The sequence below is a fragment of the Plectropomus leopardus genome, chromosome 4 (genome assembly GCF_008729295.1).
Source record: "Plectropomus leopardus isolate mb chromosome 4, YSFRI_Pleo_2.0, whole genome shotgun sequence".
Taxonomy (NCBI): Eukaryota; Metazoa; Chordata; class Actinopteri; order Perciformes; family Serranidae; genus Plectropomus; species Plectropomus leopardus.
In genome coordinates, this window is record NC_056466.1 from 35,545,084 (window position 1) to 35,565,500 (window position 20,417).

A 20,417-nucleotide genomic window follows, 5' to 3' on the forward strand; every position below is an offset into this window, starting at 1 on the left:
TGAATGCTGCCAGTTGGGGGGGGCAATACAAATATTGTGTATTATTACCTGTAGGTCCACTGTATAACCATTACGTGCACTGTGATGTAGGGAAATGTTCATGAGGAGCATTACCGGTGTGTTGCTGTGCTTTTAAGTGCTAAAATATTCAAAAAACACCACAATGTAATTGCTAAGCTAGATAGTTAGCATCTGTGCTAACTGTTTACTTGTGTGTCTACTGTCAGAGCTGCCTGCTGCGAGCCAACTGTGTGAGCGACCAGTAAATATCCTGTTTCTGTGGAGGTACATATTTTTATATTATTGTCATTGTTATGTTACTTTGTTGAGTGTAAAAACTTTTGTTGCGATAAAGTTAAGTTAAGTTTTCCTAAATTAACATGTTTCCATTGGGCGTATTTCACATTCGCAATTTCAATTTGCGCAATATGCAGGTTAATAGCAACCCACCTACTGATTACAACACACTCAATATTGTTGATTACAAAGACATCAGATTCATTATCATCATTCTGATACATGAAGGTTCTCCTCACCGTTCTGGTTAAACATTCGACAGCTTTTTAACGTGGTTTCATAGCCGACTACCAGCTCCTCTATTATTGCCACCTGCAGAGAGAAAGAGGAGACAGTCCATTAGCTCCCCTGCAGTATGGAACACACATCTGTGACATCTTCCCTTCACATTGACCTCTCTTCCTTCACTGCATTATACGATGTGGTTTCAAAAGAAGTGAGGACCAAGTGTCCCTGTGGTTTATTGTCAGAGTAGTCACCTTTTCTTTGTCGTTGTACAGAGATTTGAGGGTGGTGAAGACGGGCGGGCAGCCTTTACTGAAGTTCATCCGAAGGTACCTGTCCAGACACTCTCGGAACTTCTCACCTGCACAGGAATAAAAACTTTGCTCAGCTTCAACCACAGTTAACTTCATTCACGGTCAAAAATAATTCACAAAGGCAAGCGGAATAAAAAGACTTAAAAAACAAAGACTAAGAACTCAAATAGCATCTTAAAGAACTGAAGATGAAGATATTAGCTTGGTCATTCCCTTCTACGATATGGATAAAAATGTTGATCGATGCTTCTGTTTTAGTTTAAAGGAGACGTGTTTTTGGCCACACCAGAGAGGAAGTTGAGGGGCAGCCGGCGAGGAACCAGTCCTTTGGGAAACTTCTCCCAGGCCTCTTCATAGATCTTTTGTCTCTCTTCTACACCACCTGAAGAAACCCGCCCCCCAGTTAAAAAAAAAAAGGAATAAATCATCAATGTTTATAAATGTAGTTTGAACAATGCATGTGAATATTTTGAAAGTCAGGATAATGTGTTGTACCTGGCTTTAGGGCACTTTCCAAGCCGTGGTAATAGGACCAGTTCTCTGGGTTCCTCTCCTGCAGCCGGCGGTACACTTCTGTCGCATCCTCCAAACGCTCTAACTTCAACAGTAACTCTCCTGCAGCAACACGAGAGAAGAGCTCAAAGTACACACAAAGAGACAAAAACTACTCAAATTCAGCTGACAACCAAAATTCAGAGAAAGTTAAATAAAAAAAAGTTAACACTGAAAATAAATGTTTGAATTTTGCAAAAATTCAGCCCAATAAAAATACAACCATCATGTTAGCTGTAAGATTCTCACATTGAAATGCAGCAGGTACAAAGCAACCGGAGAGAGCATGACATCAGCTGCTCTGCTGAGCATTTCATCTCATAACATCCACACTCTGACTCTGCTCCTGCTGGATTTCTACAGTCAGAAAAAGAGTGGTGGGAAATATACCTACAGTCATTTTCAAAGCTAACTTGACTGTCATGTTTTAAGGTCAGGGTTCCAAAATATTTTCATACACAAAATCTCTAAACCTTTCAATGACTTGTCAAGGACACTTTTTCCCCCTTGCTCCACTTGCCCAACGGTTTCAATCATATCAGATTCAAAGATATTAGATTCGAAGACAGATAAAGAATTATTCAAAGATAATTCAAGTTGTCTGGCTTACATGAAGGGAGAACCCAATGTTACTGTACAATTCTCTGGTTTATCAGTGGGGTGTGTGAGCTACGCTGAAGAGTGGATTCACCAATAACAGTCAGGATGTTTACATGCACAGTTAAGTGGAGATACACTTATAGCTTGATTAGGGCATTTAATTGTACAACTACACCAGGGGAGAATCCATCTATTGATGAAGTATGTCTGCCTCCACCACAGCAGGTAGAGATATGCCCCCTTTCAGCTAGTTGGACCTTCTTCCAGTTGGACTATTACTTCACATACCAAACAACTCAAAGAGTTGCATGTCAACAGCAAAAACATAATTAACTTTTTAGCGCTGTTTATACCTTCTTCTTGTTTTGTTTTCTTCCTTTGTTCTTGAAAAGTTTTTCTTTGACTTTATGCTATTTGACTTAGGTGTGACTTTGTGTGTGTCTGTGAGAGGCAGAGAGCCGTAGGAGAGTGACGGAAAAATGAAACGCAGAGGCGAGTCTCATGCCGTTGGCTAAAAACAACAACAATGGTGTCAATGTCTTGTGCTGAATCCCCACATTCAGTATCACATTCCAGCTCGTCCATGTTTGTTTGTTTTGGTGCCGTGCATTTTGTAGAAGCCCCCTCAGCCACCCAGAAGCACGCAAAGCATTAACAGATGACATAAATGAAAAAAGCGATATAGCATAATGTGAAACAACAGATATTTTTTTATTGTCAGTCAATATATTTCCTCATACTGCACAGCCCCAGTGAGAGTGACTGTTTACTCAGATGAACTGGTCTAACATGAGTTATATAGGCATCTGTAGACCCACGTCTCATTTTCTGTTACTGTGACCGAGCAATGTTACCAGCGGAAACACTCAATGATTTAGCAAATTCAGCATAGAGGTTGTTAGAGGTTAGAGGTGTTTAACAGCTTCAGTAATATCTGCTGTGAGGTACAGCAGCCGTCAGTAGTGTTGATAGGTGCAACATGTAACCAATCAGATGCTGCTGTGGGCGGGACTTAAAGTGAGACTACAGAGTGGTGACTACAGACAGAGGTGCAGCTACATCAGAAGCACTGTGGCAAAGTTTTAATCAACTAATTGTATCTGTTATGTGATAAATAAAAGATATGATTGTGATTATTAGAAAAATACTGAATATAGGAGCCAAAAGTCAGATGAACCATGATATCTACTATAGTAGTTTTCCTGTAGTAGCTCAGTGTCTACTAGCATATGCCTCTACTGTGAGATTCAGCTGAGACATGCAGAGCCACCAGTGACAAATAGGGGATTTCCAAGATTTTGGATACCTTGTGACATTGTCAGAGGGAGTATAGGGCACAGTGACCTACCTCGTGTCTCCTCCACGGCCAGTTTGTCACAGATCTGCTTCTCATAGTTGGACAGATGCTCCAGCGCCTCCTTATACAGGCCTGCTTCCCTCAGCACCTGGTTCTGGTACAGCAGGAGCTCGCTGTATTCGTAGTCCACTTTGTCTGGAGACGTCTGGACAAACAAAAGGCTGTGAGTGAAAGCAACATCTTCTACAAGCCACAGTGAAAAACTACTGGAGCTGCTGGGTGCAACCTTTCAGGAAACTGTTCATTGTGTATTTGTGCAGTTGCCTAGTGACACAGGCTTCTTGTATTGAATTGATGTTATAGAGACAGGAAGCTGACTGGTCTTATCAGGAGCACGCCAGAGAGACGGACAGAGTAAATTCTATTGTAGTTGTGACCGATACACAGATGACAGAGTCAACAGCCACATTTAAAACTCTGTTGGGAGGAAAGGCTGAACCATGAACTGGAACTCAGACGCATCAATCAACAAGTCAGATGTGAGGAACCTCGTTAATCATCCGACACTGCTGAGTGTTCCAAGTATCTGCGAAATACTAAAACCTCGATAATCACAACTCTTTGGTGCATCAGTTTCTCAGTTCTGATCATAATCATGTCTCACCTCATGTATGAAGAATGAGAAGGACAAACTTTGCAAGGCCATCATGTGCTCTAACCTGTTGTGTTTTCCTGAACTCCTCAATGATCTTGGCAGCCATCTCATAGTCCTCCAGGAGGTGATAGGCGATGGCATAGCCGATCCACGAGGCCCGCTGCGCTGGACGCAACTGTAACAGCTGGTACCGTGTCTCCTGCAGACAAAAAATACACAAACGCCGGTTTATCATCAGAACCAACAGGGTGAAAAAAAGACTCCTCTTATGTTCTCTCTGACAAATCTCTCATATGTAGCCCAAAGGATTCATAATGTGGTGTGCATTTCTGTTGCAAGGTGGAAACCTCTACAGACGCCTCTTTGTCAGCTCCGCAACATTTATGCTAACCTATGTTATTTCATTTTAACCTCCAGAGACTTTTATCATTATTGTTATTATTACACTGCTTTGAATAAGCATGTTGATGAAACTGGCAAATTGACTGATGGATCGCAGCTGCAAAGATAAAGAGGAAATGAGGTGATGGTTGTGACCAGGCTTGGGCGGTATCACAGTATTACAGTATACTGGGGAATTTAGAAATCCTGAAGGTATGTTTTTCAGTACCGCCATAAAAGAGGTGCTCCTCTTTCCATCAACCCATTAACGTCCTTATACTATATTTAGTACAGGGCTGGCTCTACCCAATATGGTGCCCTAGACGCCCCAACCCTAACCCGCACCTCTGCACCCAATAACGACACAACACATGCTCACACATAATTTAGGAACATGTCACTGTTTATTTATTTGTAATGTTAATATATATTTTTTCTAGACAGAAAACACTAAGTGAGGGCGCCAGTGGGCATAGAAAATTATTATTTTATTATTATTTTCCCACGAGGCCAAGGGGGACTGGCGTCGCCCCTCCAGCAGATGGCGCCCTAGGCGACCGCCTATATCGCCTATGCCAAGAGCCGGCCCTGATTTAGTATGTTAAATAAACACCCTATAAATATTTTTCTGTTAGAGATAGAAACATTACATTTTCTGTGTCAAGACATGTGGCTACACATGTCAAAATCAGAATTTTCAATATCTGAAATTTATCCTGCCTTAATTGATAGACAAAGTTGAAGGATGAAAAAAAACCCGCAAAAATAACTAGCACTAATTTTATATGCTTTATATTATACATACACTAGAACAAAGACACACACACACACACAGAATGAAACCCAAAGTCAGACGCTTACTAACAAACATCTTTGTGTGTGTGTGTGTGTGTGTGTGTGTGTGTGAGTAACTGAGTGACTGAGTGAGTGATATTAAGTAGAGGTGCAAGTCTAAACAGATATTGTCATTTAAAACCCTATAGAAATTCATTAGAAAATGCCTCTATACTGTGCACAATGTCACATTGGAGCAAGAAAAATCAATGATTATCATTTTTCTTTTTAAATCTGTATTTTAAGAGTCTGGCCAATGTGTGTATGAAAAATTAATAAGATCTGGTACTCCTAACCTTATGTTTTGGGTGTGTTTTCATGGAAAATCAAAAATGAGAAACCCCTTATGACTAAATACTAAAAACAGTATGTTACGAAAAAAGGGCGCTGTAGCCTCATACTTTGACCGATTTGAAAAATTCAAACTTCCAAATTCTTAGGTCAGCTGGTACTTTAAATGTTGTGAAGGAAATTTTGAACTTCCACTAAGAACATAAATGGGTTAAACTCATTGTATGTAGTGCAAAGCACGTGCCATCTGAACTCAGTCTCCAGTCTTTATTGATGGAACAGGCAGCTGAGCTGAAAGACACAGTGACACCTAGTGGTGGAGGGAGAAGTTACAGGACTGTAAACAGCCAGCCGCCAGCAGGCAGAGAGAGACTGCAGGGAATAATGGCATGTTTTTACATTGAACTTAGTGAATTAAAGATTTATTTGGACCAAACTGTAGCTGGTGATTTTTGGCAGAGTGGACTTACTAACTACATTCATAGCAAGAGTAACTAAGAAGGTCTGGTTGCGTTTTATTTGTTTTTGTCGAGTTTGAATGAAGTTTATGATGAGTTCACAGGGCAATTAAGCCTCATCAGTCTTCTGTGACAGAGAGAAAGTTGAATTCAAAAGACGTACAAATGTATTTCTCTACTTAATAAGGAAAATAGATGTGAGGATATTCCTTTTCTTAACATTTTGTGGGTCTCTATTGCGTATTATTAGTCTGAAAAGCTGAAAGTAAGGAGTGCACCCCCCGCGGGGTGGGGGGGTGGGGGTTTAGCGTTGCAAACTTAAACCATTATATAAAAGGTATTTCAAGGAGGTCTAAAGTTATGAAAAATTATATGCCGCCAAAGCCTAGTTGGCAGCAAAAAGTAGAGAAGAGAAATTTTGCTGATTCATGGTATTAAAACCAGGATGGTACTTGAAGGCTCAAGGAGCACTAAAAAAATAAATAAAAAAAAACACATCTCGCACACTCTGACTCAGAGCCCCTCCCTTTGACTCTTTCATCCTTATTTTTAATCCTTTTAAGCAGATCTTTCCACTTTATACCTCTCACTAAATAACCGTCTAAATCCCAGGCTGTGTCCCATGGGAGCTGTTCTACATTATGAAACCTGACTGCTTCCTGATACCTGCCTACTGATTTGCTCCGTCCTCTCCAAATCAGTAAAATACTGCATCCTGGAGCAGGCAGAGCGACAGATGGTAGTGTGTATTAAGAAGGTTTTTTTCCCCCACAAATTATTTAAGTCAGTTTTATTTTTGTATTAAAAATTTAAGTTGCTACATTTCTTTAATCAGCTTCTTGCAGCTTGGTGTGCACTCTAGCCCATGCTGTTCTCCAGATGACCCACGGCCCTGACCTTGATTGGGCCAGGTGACTGAAAATGGGTTTTCTTTATGATAATCCAGAGTGTTTCTCAAAATATTTTTTTAAAGATCGAAAACAGTCCTCACCCTGTAGCCCTCTAGGTCTCTCATCTGGATCTGCAGCAGGGACAGGTCTCGCAGGATCTGCAGGTTGTCCTTGTCCCACTTCAGAGCGTTCCGGTAACACTTGATGGCCTCATCGTACTTCTTATCCGAGCGCTGCAGCAGGCCATATACATGCCAGCCTGGGGCCAACGGTTAAGGAACATAGGGACAATCTCCTCCACCCAATCAGATGTTATCAAGCTGCTATTAAAGAGAAATGCTGTGGTTACTGGTGTCACTTTGGCCCCTTAAGAGGCACATTGCCAATTTTCAACCTGCTTTGTGTCTTAAGTATGTGAATATTGTGTATGTATGAACTTTGGTAAACTTCCATCCATCATACCAGCACCCAGATCTCCCTCCTCATCTCAAATCTGGCTCTAGGGCTGTTGCTCAAACAACAGATTACACTACGCATACTCGTATGCTCGCCACCATGCACACAGTGAGTATAGAAGCGGATCGAGACAGATACCCTCACCCCTCTCAAACTCAGATCACACAGTAAAACTAGGCAGTGCCCATTAAATATAGACCAAATATATGTTACTGTATTGCTTATTTCTCCCCTAGAGAAACATATTTTAGTGCACTGTTTGGCTGAAATATGAGAATCTGTAAAGTGGGAGTGGACCCTGCAGTGCTTCCTGTACAGTGAAACACAGGCTAGAAGAAAAATCAAACATTCCGGCCTTGTTGCTGTCTCGAGGGAATTTTTCTGTCCCTTTAACAGAGTGTTCTCAGTGTTTGTTGCTTTGGTGCAGCCTCGGTTACCTGAATGGACTGTGTTCCAAAGAGTGTTTATTATAGTCGTCTCTACATCTTTTGCTCAGATTAGGCAACATTATTATATGACTCTTATTGGCCGCAAAAGACTTTTGTTTCACGTACGTGGTGAGTGTTACAGACTGCTATCTGACTCTCCACAGCCCGTGGTGAAAAACCAGCGCCATAGAAAATACAAGAGACCGTTACACTGAGCTGAAATGAAACGAGTGCTTGTAACTTCAGTCGATAACATGAATAAACAGACTCGTACTGTGCATTTGTGTGTGTGTGTGTGTGGTGTTTAGCGGCTCAGCCCCGGCTCTTCATCGGCAGAGTGGAAGAGCGAGACAACGGGCAGTTAAGATATGCCGACAGCGGCACTGTGTTACTGTGCATAAAAGCCTTGTGAGTAGAACGTTCCACGTATAAAACTCAAAAGGATGTCACCACAGAAGCCTTATTTCCATGGACCTAGAGATTGTTTTTTGCAGCCAGTCTGCAGTGCCGGAAGATGTTGCGTTCTTAATAAAGAGCGGGCATGGAGGGTGGCAGGGTGGAGTCGGTTCATGACAAAAAAAAGGCTCACTAGAAACCAATCAGCCAAAGCAAAATTTAATTGCAATCGCAGGTTTTGACTATTAGAGGGCATTCACTATACACATTTATAACACAATGTGTAGAACTGTATTTCTTTGCAAATGTCAAGAGTTGGATCTGAATCAATCAAAAACTAGGGCTCGACCCCAATATTGGGCTATTCAGGCTTTCGTTAATTAGGTACGTATTTGAGTTTGATTTTAGGCATTCAGATTGATGATGAACGCCATTTCAGTGTTTGTGCCTGTCACACACAAAGTGACAGGAATGATAATTTTGCGGTTTTTAACAGGTTTATTGAAGGATTCAAGCCATTTCTGTGTCTGTGTGCCCGTGTGGAGCTCTGTCCTACAGCACAGAGCCGGCGTATTTCAATATCTTCCATGAGGACACTTAACATTTTAGAGGCACACTTTAATAATTGACAACACTGGACACAGATTACTGTCTTGCATAACTGTTTTTTTTTAACCTTTACGAACTACAAAATGTCATCACCGCTGACAGGCAGTCGGAGACTCACTGGGCTCTCTCACACGTGACACTGAAGCTCCGTGGCGTGCGGTGTGTCTCTCCCTCTCCTGGAATGCTGAAACTCTCCCTCACCTTCCTCATCGATGGAGCACATGGTCTCTCCCTCACTCACCTTAGAGTGAAGGTCTGGTGCGGTCTACCCACCATTGCGCCAGCATAAGCTCTGATTATTCACTTTTGATAAATGGCGAAGCTCCGGAGCACAAAAAATGGTATTTGGGACAGGTCTATCAACACTACTAAATAGCCATATATATTGCTTTTCACCTGAAAAGTGGTTTGAGGGTTTAGTTTTAGTTTTAGAACCCAAAGCATATCTCCTTCGCGAACACACAAGTTCTGCGTGGAGTGACATGATTGAGGATACAGACGTGGCTCCTGAGGTCGTTGCGCAGGCCTCTTCTCACCAGGTCGTAGGCCTCCTCCTTCTTCCCCAGACAGTTCAGGGTCAATCCCTTCATTGCCAGGGTCTCTGCAGAGAGACAACAGGACAGCAGAGGGTAAGAGGGAAGGGACATATTGACCATCGACAGGAAAACTTCTCTGTTTGTACGTCTGCTGCTTACCTCCATGCTCGGCAAACTTGGGGTTGGACAGAATTTGTTTGCAGAACTTTAGCCCATTTCTGTACTGCTTATGCTCGTAACATCGCTGTCAAAGGAAGAGAGAGACCACATTAAGCCAACAAATATTAAAAATATATAAGTATATCTCATAATTTATATTATTATGCAATTTATATTATAATTTTAGAAAATGTTTGAATGCATTTTTCATGTGTTAGCTTTATTTACACATATAGCTGCAACAGAGACAGTAATTTATTGTCTTATTTTAGTGGTCGAGCAAATCAAAGTGCTCAATGCACAAAGAAAACAAAGACTTGATTGACTTTAAAGGTTGTTGTTTTTTTTGTTTTTTTTAAATTTTTTTTTAAGAAAACATGTTGAAAAGAGGAGGGGAGACAGACTCATGCTCATACCTACAGTCAATTCAGAGTCCCCTAACCTAACCTGCATGTCTTTGGGCAGTGGGAGGAAGCTGAGAGCCCAGAGAAAAACAACACTGACACTGGGAGAACATGCTAACTGCACAGATCACACGCAAGCCTACCCACTTTCTTCTCTGGCTCTCTGAAGCTTAGCGCATCATCATTTCCTTGGAAGGGTGGCAGGAAGGCACGGAGGTCCCCAAATACCATTTAAAAAACTCGTGCATAGTTATTGCTAGTGTGCCATTAGGTAAGCTACGGCCTGCAGATGGTGGCACACGTGCCCAAAACTGCCGACCCCTGATCTAAGCATGGTTAGATGGCGGGAAGTTAACCACACTTGGTGTACACTAGGGATGCAACTAATGATTATTTTGATAAACAATTAATCGGTCAGTTATTTTTCGATAAATTAGATTAATCGTATTTTTAAAAAAGTAAAAATAGAAATACTAATAAAACAAGCATTTTTTTCTCCCATTGCAAATTATCATTGACAACAGTGCAACAAGTGCAGTACATAAACAGGTGTTTGCTTAAACATCCCTGAGCTGTCAAAATCATTTTAAATTAGAAATAATAAATAACTACAAAATCAAACATGAAACAATTCAAAAACTAAATGTTGACAGCTTTTACAACATACCATTACATTTCTTTTAAAATTGAACATACGATTTTTGTTAAGGCCCGTTTCACAGTGTGCATCAGGAGCATGTGAGCAGCGCCGATTGCGCTGTTTTTATTTCGGCACCAATGTTATCAAGCATGCACACTGCTCGCCTGAGCAGCGCTTGTCAGGAGCGTCTCTGCTGTGGGTCAGCTGCAGCACATCTAGAGAAATGGTGGCTCGCTGATTTTTTTACGCGTGATGCGTGCGTTTGTCAGCAGTTTAAAAGTCTCTGTCACAGAGATGAGGAAATACAAAGACCTCTGTTTTACTCAACGTCCCTGCTTCCCTTTCAGAACAAAAGCCCTCTGACAGCCTCTCTGTGGACAGAATCCCATCAGTTGCTGATTCAAAGCATTTTATGTTGAAACATTTACAAGACCTCATTGTCGGCTGTGCAGGAGCTTGCACGACTTGATAAATGAGTGGGCTGTGACGCAGCAGCAACGTTGCAACAACGCTACATGTGTGAACACCACATGCATAAAACACGCTGCAGTTCGGCAAGGCCTAAATCTCGCACTTCTGACGTGCGCTGTGTGAAATGAACTGCTTTCATTTTAGATACTGCGTCACAACCGTTGTGCTCGCTTGCCATGCCGTGTCACTTTTGCATATTTTGCAGCTAATACACTTCCTTATTTTGCATAAAGTGAAGTGCTCCCAAAATTCGGAAGTTTTTTGTATGAAACGCCCTCTCTGCCTCCGCCATGTCTCTTCAAAACACCGGCTTCTCTGGTCTGCATGTGACATAAACAGTCCCGCGACACAGCGAATGACGTATAATCGCGCGACACAAATGAAACGATAATTTAATTCTTTGCCAACATATTTAATAATTGATTACAATTGATTTTATCGATTCGTTGTTGCAGCCCTAGTTTACGCATACTATCGTCAGTGCAATGAAAGAAAGCTGATTGAAAATCTGCAAAGTATCTCTTCAAATGTTGTAACAGACTCTTTACTACGACACACAGTATTACACCACCTTAAATGAATTACCAGCTTTTGCCCTAAAGTTATATTTAGTACGCAGTTGCATAATCAACAGTAGACTACCCCTCTTTTTAAGCTGTTTACTGAGTGTGAGTGTGTGTGTGTGTGTGTGTGTGTGTGTGTGTGTGTGTGTGTGTGTGAGCGAGTGAGAGGGATAGAAAAGCTGGCAGATGGCATTTCGTTGTCCCACCATCGACTTCATTAATGGTGAGAAAAGATGATGTCAACAGCACATATGGGTGCCAAAGTTGGTTATGAAATCAGAAAGCACTAATTCACAGCTGAACTAAATAGAGGAGCTTGCCTTGGACCAGACCTGAATCAGCCCACTGGTTGACTGATTCGTCTGACATCATGGCATGAAACAGTGCTTTCTTGGTTGACAATCCTTCGATCCTTCGGCTAACACTTCGCCAATTAGCACCACCAGCAGGATGATATTGTTGCCAAAAATTCCCAAGCCAGGGCTCTAAATATTACCAACATTACCAAGACCCTGCCCACCCTCTAGTAGGTCAGTTTTTTTTCATCTTTCTCCACTTTTAGCAGAGAAAAATAAAAAGACAAGGAAAGAAAGAATAAGAGGAACAAAAACAATAGGGCCCCAGCAGTAAAAAATACAGAGGTGGAAACATATCCGCCCATCTCTCAGTGACAGACTGGGATAACCAATCACATTCCATTTGGCCAATTTAGGGGTTGCAAGATTATCCGCCTGACAGATTATTGGGGCCGATATTTGGCATTGCAGAATATCTGTATCTGCGTTTTATTTTAATGACCGCCAATAAAATTAATTAATCAAAAAAGTGCAAAGAAAGTGTCACCATGGGGGGAGCTTTTACTTTTTAAAACCTCAGGAAGTTTTTTTTATTTATTTATTTTCAGTTGACTTCATAAAAAAAAGTTGCAGGAAACTTGCTGCATATGATGTTGAAAGGTTGCGTTTTGACTGAATATTTGCTGACAGCATTTAAACGAAGTTTTGTGTTAGAGTTTGTTATATTCCAAATATTAAATATTAACAGAAATATTTTCATTTTTATTGTTAATGCATATGGATTCCAAATATCTGTTGTCGATCTCATCAACTACTAATAATCAGTATTGGCCCCTGAAAAACCTGTGGTACAATTGCATTCTGTAATAACATGACTGATATTTGGGGTACAACTTTATTATTTTGCCTCTAGGAAATGAACTGAATTCAGGTGAAGAAGACCTTTAGTCTAAGTTTCATTTTGATGCAAGGATTTGTCTATTAGCAGGAATACAGCCCAACCTAAAGTTAGAGCAGTGCTCTGTAGTTTAATTTTGGGTATAAGTTTTGGTACCATTTTTTATATACTTTCTGTCTATTAGATGCACTACGAATATGGTCTCATTTTGACACACATTAGCAGGAATGTAGCACAGGGTCCCCATACATTTTGATGGAGAAAAAAAATTAAAAACATTTCCATGACTATTCAAGGACCTGTAATGTTTTTTTTTTCTTACCCTGTCTGGCTGTAATTTTAATATCTGCTTACATGCATTTATGGAGGAGGAACTACATGCTGCGAGAAAACTAACCAACATGCGTGACGGTGAACAAATGTTAAATTTGCCATTATGTTACATTACGTAGACGGTTATCCACTGGAGAATGCTGTAACTGTTATATTGCAAACAACAAAAATACATGACTTTTCCAAAACTTTCCATTAGTTTAACTAATTCCATGACTTTTCCAGGCCTGGAAAATGTTACTGTGATAGTTCATGACTTTTCCAGGTTTTCCATGACTGTGGGAACCCTCGTAGCACAACATGGAAGTGAAAGCAGTAAACTCTCATTATTTTAATGTGAAAGTACAATACAATCACTTTTTTAATCTATCAACAAATACTTGTGATAAAAAATCATAATCATAATATTGATCAAAATAATTGTTATTATCACTTCAGCCCTAAATGTGCAGCCTGGGACTGTGGGATAAGTTGGCTAATATATCAAAATAATTTTACTTTAAATTTGGATTTTGCATTCAACACGATACCTTATCTCAATTAAATGTAGTACACAATATTTATATGACACAAAGAGGCATTTTTGCCTGTAAAAAATATAATTGGCCAGTGGATTTTTTTTTTTTTTAAATTTCAGACACTGCTATTAACACATGTTGTCACAGGAAACAAGCTACAATGCTGCATGTCAGCAATGTCTACAACAAGTATCAGTCCCAAAAAGTCACATGTATTATGTAAGCATACAGATTCTCGGACACAGCCATACTACAGTACCTTTTAAATAAATGTAGCAACATTAACACCATCACTCCAATTGTGCTTATGCAGCATGTTCTCTACCACACCCAAAATAACTCGGCCTCCCAAGTTATAGAGAGAGTACATCAGAGCAGCGGCTCTACACTGCAGGGCTCGCTGCAAGCAGTGCAAACGTCAGATTCAGGGAAAACATTTTCCAAAGCACTGATGCCACATCTGCATTGTGTTAGGAGGCAGGTAGTGAAGAAGAAGAGTCTTGAGTTACAACTCACAAGCATTCACATTAGTTAAGAGCAACTGAAGATCATGATGGTGCAAAATTGTATCACAGCCTCTCATTCGGTCCTGGCATCTCAACCTATTTTATTACCTTAAGAGAGTAGGTACATTGAAATGTACATGGATTCTGCTAAATTAGGACATTCATGATCACAAGGCTTTCAGACTCATGTTTATTATGCAGCATCTAGTCAGAAATATGAAAGCCAGCAGGAAAAGTTGAGTACTTGTAATCACACTAAGCAATAGCTGTATGACTAAGATTAATAGTCCAGGGATCGTTACTTTATGCACCAAATACTACCCACAATTCACCTTGACAGTTGTGGATAACTCATTTCAACAGGTAGACTCAGTTCCACTCTCCCGAACCTGTCCTGCAACATGCTGAGCACTGAGCAAAGAATGTGAGGGGCTCCCTTTGGGTGTGGGCGTGTTGCTACAGGTATCAGCGCAAAGAAATTAAATATGTGAAAGTCCGGTTTAAAGAATTAGAATCATTAGTCAGGATCAACATTTGTCAGTGCACTGTGTGGCACCATGGGACCTTTTTAAGATTTCCTATCAATCCTGTTAGATTTGTTTGTTTTTTTTTTAATCTATCCCCCTCTGCTTACAATACAGTTCAATCATTTGTTGCTGCACTTTAGGGAGAAATTAGAGGAGTGCTTGAATGCAGTTCATCATAGGGATACAACAATATATCCACTGCACATTGGTATCACCCCCGATATTCGCCTTGTTGACTGCCATCAGCCTGTCGGCAAATAATGTGACATTCACTGGTGGCAGCATCAGATGTTTTTCTGTTGTGTCACACCAATTTTGTGCAGACTAAAACCACAGGGCTCCATACTAACAGTTTGTGGTCTTCCCAGGAAGAACAGAAAATGTGTTTGGGACAAAATGATCTTCCCGGGGTGTCTATGGGGCCGTTTACATGGCAACAGTTCTCGCACGAAACGTTAAACTTTTGTTGCAGTATGGCCTTTTGCTCACCTGAAAAAACAAACTTTTGAAACCGTGTTCCAGAGTGTATTTTTTTTTTCTTCTGCCACTGTGAAAACTGACAATGCACATATCCTGTGAGAACGGTGGCGTTACGGTTGCACTTCATCCATTACATTTTGGACAAACAGCCATGCGTGAGCAGAACGTCAACAATAACAACAACTGCTGAGCTGTGTTTGTGCTGCTGACTTTACTGAGGTTAATAACGCTGTCGGTTCTTGTGCGTGCTTTTGCTATCGTCTTCTTGTTTGTTTATACTTCACGCTCTGTAGAAGAAGGCCTTTACTTGCAGGAGCATGGTGTTCTTCTATGGTATTTTTTTAAAAAGTAAATAAAAGACTTTTCCATTTTTGTAGGGCCGTGCTCATCTAAAGGTAGTCACAGTAAATTCACATCATGACCGCATCAGACAGGCACCCTGTTGTCCTCTCATTATACTACATTGTGAACAACAAATCTGTAGTGAAATCAGCAGAAGGACAGCTAGTTAATGTTAGCTGTTACCATGGCCAGAACTAACAGTTTATGAAGGTTGCATTGAGTTAGATTATAATGTTTTAACTCTTTATTGAGTAAAAGGGTGAATCCAGCAGTGGTAAATTATGACAGTACCATGGGTTCAAATGCAGTCTTGTAAAAAGCAGTGTCTGGTAAACAACTGAATGAATATAGCAGTTTGAAGTAGAAATTTGATGTTTTGTTTTTTTTTTTTAATGCTTTTCATGTGAAAGAAGGCTATATCTGAGGTTGTTCATATATTTATGAAGGAGAATTTGTGCTTATTCAAAGATAGTGTGATGAAGGGCTAATTGACTTCAGAACAGTTCAGTTATTTTTTAGGGAAAATTTCTTTGTTCCTCTAGCACAAAAGGGGTAATAGTAATAACATAAAATGTCGGTGCATCCATAGTTCAATGCCCTGCAGCTTCAGATCCATTCCGAGAGTTTTCATTTAAGGGCAAGACTCCAATGAGACGCTGATAAAAAGTATTTAACTATTTTAATGAGATTGAAGATGCAGGTCTAACTTTAGGTTAAGCTAGAGTAAAGAAATGCATCTCCCCCCAATAGAATGGAAGCTCATTAAAACTCCACTGCCATACAGAATTTGGAGACTGGCCAACTCCAACTAATAATGCATTTGGCATGGGCACTGAGTCTGGGAAATCAAAAATTAATAGGGGTGTGGTCAAGTTCAACTCACTTTATTATGGTGTGTAGTGTTGACTTATGATGTTTTACTTAATAACAATAAAATAAACTCTAATAAGTGCCTTCTATAGACCGTTCACTGGAATTGCAGTGCTGGGCAACAGCTTGCGAGTTTGAGTTTCCTAGGACAGTGAAGGAATGACCCGCACTCCTCTACCTGGTACCTGGTTGAGTTGGTTAGGTTTAGTTGAGAGGAGTGAGACTGATTAAGGCTCATGTCTTTTATAAGCTGATGCCTGACGTTATGCTTTGCCCCGGGTCCCTTTACCAGAACCCCTATGGGAAATAAAATCTGTGGCAAACAAACTTACTCACTAACATGTTTTGTTCAGCAAGATCATCTTCACAAATGAACACTACTTTTAAGATTTTTAAGCCTAGATGCCATTGACACTAAGAAGAAAGCTAACAATAGGTTATTAACAAAGTACACTATGGTCACATGACCCAACATCACCATGACAACGAGGCTGTTAAGCCGTGTTTGATTTGGCTTGGTGTGATGACATTATGCAGTTGATTTAGCCACTTGTTAGCAACAGCCCTTTTTAAGATATATAAAAGCTTCAAAATTCACAGCAGAGTATTTACTGGTGTGTTTTATGTCATGGAACAAAACATGACCTTATTTCAAAACCACAGACCTTATTTCAGACTTCTAACCAAAAACACATTCAAAAAACCTATTAACTTTGACCTTAAATCCTAGGAAACAAAAATCTGTCAACAGCTTGGGTCCATGTGTACTTCCTGTCAGCTGGTGTCATTCACATGCAAACTATTCAAACTGGGAATACAAAGGCACCCATTAAAACGGTTTATGTTGTCAAGGTTGAAACGCTCTGTACTCATCTACTCATCTTAGATGCTCATGCAGAAATTAAAACAATAAGAAGACTGTGAAACCAATTGAACTGTTCTTTAAAAAAAAGTAGCAGTGCCAGACACCAATTAGAACAGCTTTTCTGTTAAATGTTTTCTGAATTGCTGTCTGGCGCATACACACAAACACATGATTATTAATCTCAGCTAGGGGTCAACCGTTTTTTTCCAGGGCGGATAGAGATTATTAGTAGTTAAGAAGACCTATAACTGTTGTTTGGAACTGATGTGCATTAACAACAAACATGAAAATCTTACCGCTGATATTCAGAAGTTGGAATACAACAAACTCCAACACAGAACTTTGTATAAATGCCTTTAGAAAATAGTTTATTCAAGTCTGAAATGTTCAACATGTTATACAGCAAGTTCCCTGCAACTTTTTTTATAAAGTCAAGTGAAAATTTAAATAAAAACATCTCCCTGAGGTTTTTCAAAGTAAAAGTTCCTTCCATGCTGACACTTTGCACTTTTTAATCAATAATTTTGTTCGGCAATCATAAAAATAAAATGCTCTTAAGGCTAATTGGCCAAATGCCAAATATCAGTACCAATAATCTGCCAGTCTGATAATCTATCGACCCCTAATCTCAGCTGTTATTTCTGGAGTTATTTAACTTTTTAAATATGATCTATGACACATTTCTGCACAAATTCTACACTGTGTTCCACAGGAACTTTACCATGACATAAAATTTGTTTGTTAATTTTAATGAGATGAGAAAAACATGATTGTTATTCCATCACGCTAAAAACTTGCAGCCCAACAGTTCAAAGAAAAGCAAATAGCCCCTCTTAAGTATGCAGCAGATACAGGCTCCAACTTGTCAAGATCAGGTGCAGGTCACAGGTGTGTTTTTCCGGCCAGCAGTAACAGAGGGAATGAATGCCCTCTGCCAAATGTGCTGATAAACAGCCACCAACTCCCAGCAGAGCCCCTGCCTTTCAACACAATGAAGGTTATCTGAACAGGTCAGTGACGTTAAACTGGTCACCGCCACCGTTCTCCACACACTTCCAACCAATGAGCATGGCAGAGGAAGAGAGAGACCGGTTTAACCTGCAGTAAACTACACTGAGGTCCCACACAGCTCACTTAACACCACATCCTACTGCAACTAGAACCACATTTCATCCACATATAACCAACTATTAACGTTTCCCACAGAAAACTTGGTGCAGATGGCAAATAAACAGCAGGGCGACACAGGAGTCAAACATGGACGAGAAGGATGGATGGATGGGTGGATAGATGGATGGATGGGTGGGTAGCTAGCTGCCAGAGCAGAGCAGGCCTGAAGCAGCTACAGATTTGCTGATACACTCAAACCGGTCCCTCACGTATTCCTCTTGTTTTCACACATACACCCCCATTTCAACCTAATCTAACCTGAACCGGTAATGGTCATACGTGCAGACCGAGGTCCCACACAGACGGATTAAGACTGACAATCACCTAAAGTCGGCTAAACCAACATATCACATGCTGGTTAACTAGCGGTAACGTTAGCTGTAAGGCTAACCTCAAATGGCCTGTCAGTGGGCTGAGCTCGTATAGCTGGTTAGCACGGTATGACAGAACCCAAACGTAATATTTTGTTTTGGTAAACACCCCCGCTATGTATGATAATAATAGTTTGAATGGTAGTTTGAGAAGAAGTTGACAACACGAGTGACCGTTACACTGGCTAGCTAATTAGCCATCGTGGGAGCTAGCGTTACGTTACTGGTTGTTGTGTGTGATAAGCGGTGAGGCCTGTTGCAATAGTCTGGCTTTTTAATCCGGTACATGCATACTTCTAGTTGTGATTCATTTTAATAATTAAAAAAGACCACCAGAATCACAACAAAGTCAACCATTTTGGCGTTGCGGTGACAGCGCATGTCAGGGCCGGGCTAGCTAGCCCATTCAATGATGCCATTTTGCTAAAACGCTGAAGCTAACGCTAGCAGCCGGAGAGCTGCACTGGCACACAGAGTACCGCGGAGTAATCCTCAAACTCGTCAGCTGTCTGTGAACGAAACCTACAGCTGTGCAACACTTCAACAACAAACTCACCAAAATCCTCTTGAAGAGAGCGTTCTCTTTCGGCGGTAAAGTAACTGTCGGCATTGTTGCGGTTGAGATCAGTTTCCCCCTCGACCTCCGCACATGTAGCTAAAGTTAGCCCGGGTAGTCCAGACGAGTAGAGCTGAGTGCAGGCTCGGGCTCCACTGCTCCAGCCGCTCCGCTCGATTGCTCTTCTCTCCTCACACTTCCTGCTCATGTGGTGACGGAAGCTCCGACACCTTTCAAAATGGCGGCTGCTGCTGCTGCTGCTGATAATAATAATAATAATAATAATAATAATAATAATAATAATAATAATAACAACACAACTTATTTGTGTTGCCCCTTACATACAATCAATTCATCTCAAAGTGCTTTACAATAAGGAAACAGAAAAACCCAGGAATGAGTCCTGAAGCTCCGGTTCTTTTTTCTTTTCTTTTTTCAAAGTTTTTATTAACACCAAAGAGGTAAAACACTTATAATCATATTCATACAATATGCCTACAAAAGAACTATAAAAATACCAATAGTCTATGCATTTTGTTGCTCCTCACATGTTCAATTGAGGCGCAGTACTGTTGAAGTTCAATGGTAAAATAATGAAAACAGGGTTTGGAGGCAGTTCATTTTGATTTGTGGATGTGAAACTTTCTAAGAATTATGAGGAGTTGAATTATATAATTAACATTAACAGAAAACCCATTGAAATCAACATATAACATAGCCTCAAATACCCTAATTCTTACATTAGTGTATCTACCAGTTTTTCTGTTTATATTGTCTGTCATATCTGTCCAAAATGAGTCTGAATGTTCACAGTGAAAAAAGAAATGCATTATAGTTTCCTTCCTCGAACTGCAAAAATCACAGGAATACTCCAAATTAAGTTTCAATCTCACCAAGACTTCTTCAAGATGATTGATTCTGTGCAAAATTTTGAAGGATATTTCTTTCACTTTGTTAATAATAATTTTGCTGCACGAGGTGTAACACAGTTAAAAGCACTTCAATGTGCCGTTTACTGCATGGTTTATTCTGAATATTAATATCACCAATAAAAATGTGCTCATCTCTAATGACAGATTAAAGAGTTTGATTGTCTTGTGAGATAAAACTGATTTTTTAAAAATAAAATTTCCTTATTGTTCCAGATAAGGTATTTATGAGGACTTAAATTGTGTGTCCAGGCCAAAAGGGCTTGCCTGTGAAAGTGAGTCAGTTTAACTGGGACTGTA

General features: G+C 40.3%; 1 protein-coding gene across 1 annotated transcript in view; it reads right to left on the minus strand.

Moving 5' to 3' along the window:
- Nucleotides 1–19,375, minus strand: part of naa15b (N-alpha-acetyltransferase 15, NatA auxiliary subunit b) — a 29,522-nt gene extending 10,147 nt beyond the window's left edge. The window contains exons 1-10 of the mRNA XM_042485151.1: nt 19,189–19,375; nt 9,379–9,463; nt 9,180–9,284; nt 6,896–7,053; nt 4,005–4,139; nt 3,337–3,490; nt 1,332–1,451; nt 1,123–1,218; nt 777–883; nt 537–609 (exon numbers count right to left, since the gene is read on the minus strand). Of these exons, the coding sequence (XP_042341085.1) occupies nt 537–609; nt 777–883; nt 1,123–1,218; nt 1,332–1,451; nt 3,337–3,490; nt 4,005–4,139; nt 6,896–7,053; nt 9,180–9,284; nt 9,379–9,463; nt 19,189–19,242 (1,087 nt within the window). The 5' untranslated portion in view covers nt 19,243–19,375. The remainder of the gene's footprint in view (nt 1–536; nt 610–776; nt 884–1,122; nt 1,219–1,331; nt 1,452–3,336; nt 3,491–4,004; nt 4,140–6,895; nt 7,054–9,179; nt 9,285–9,378; nt 9,464–19,188) is intronic.
- Nucleotides 19,376–20,417: the final 1,042 nt, after the last annotated feature.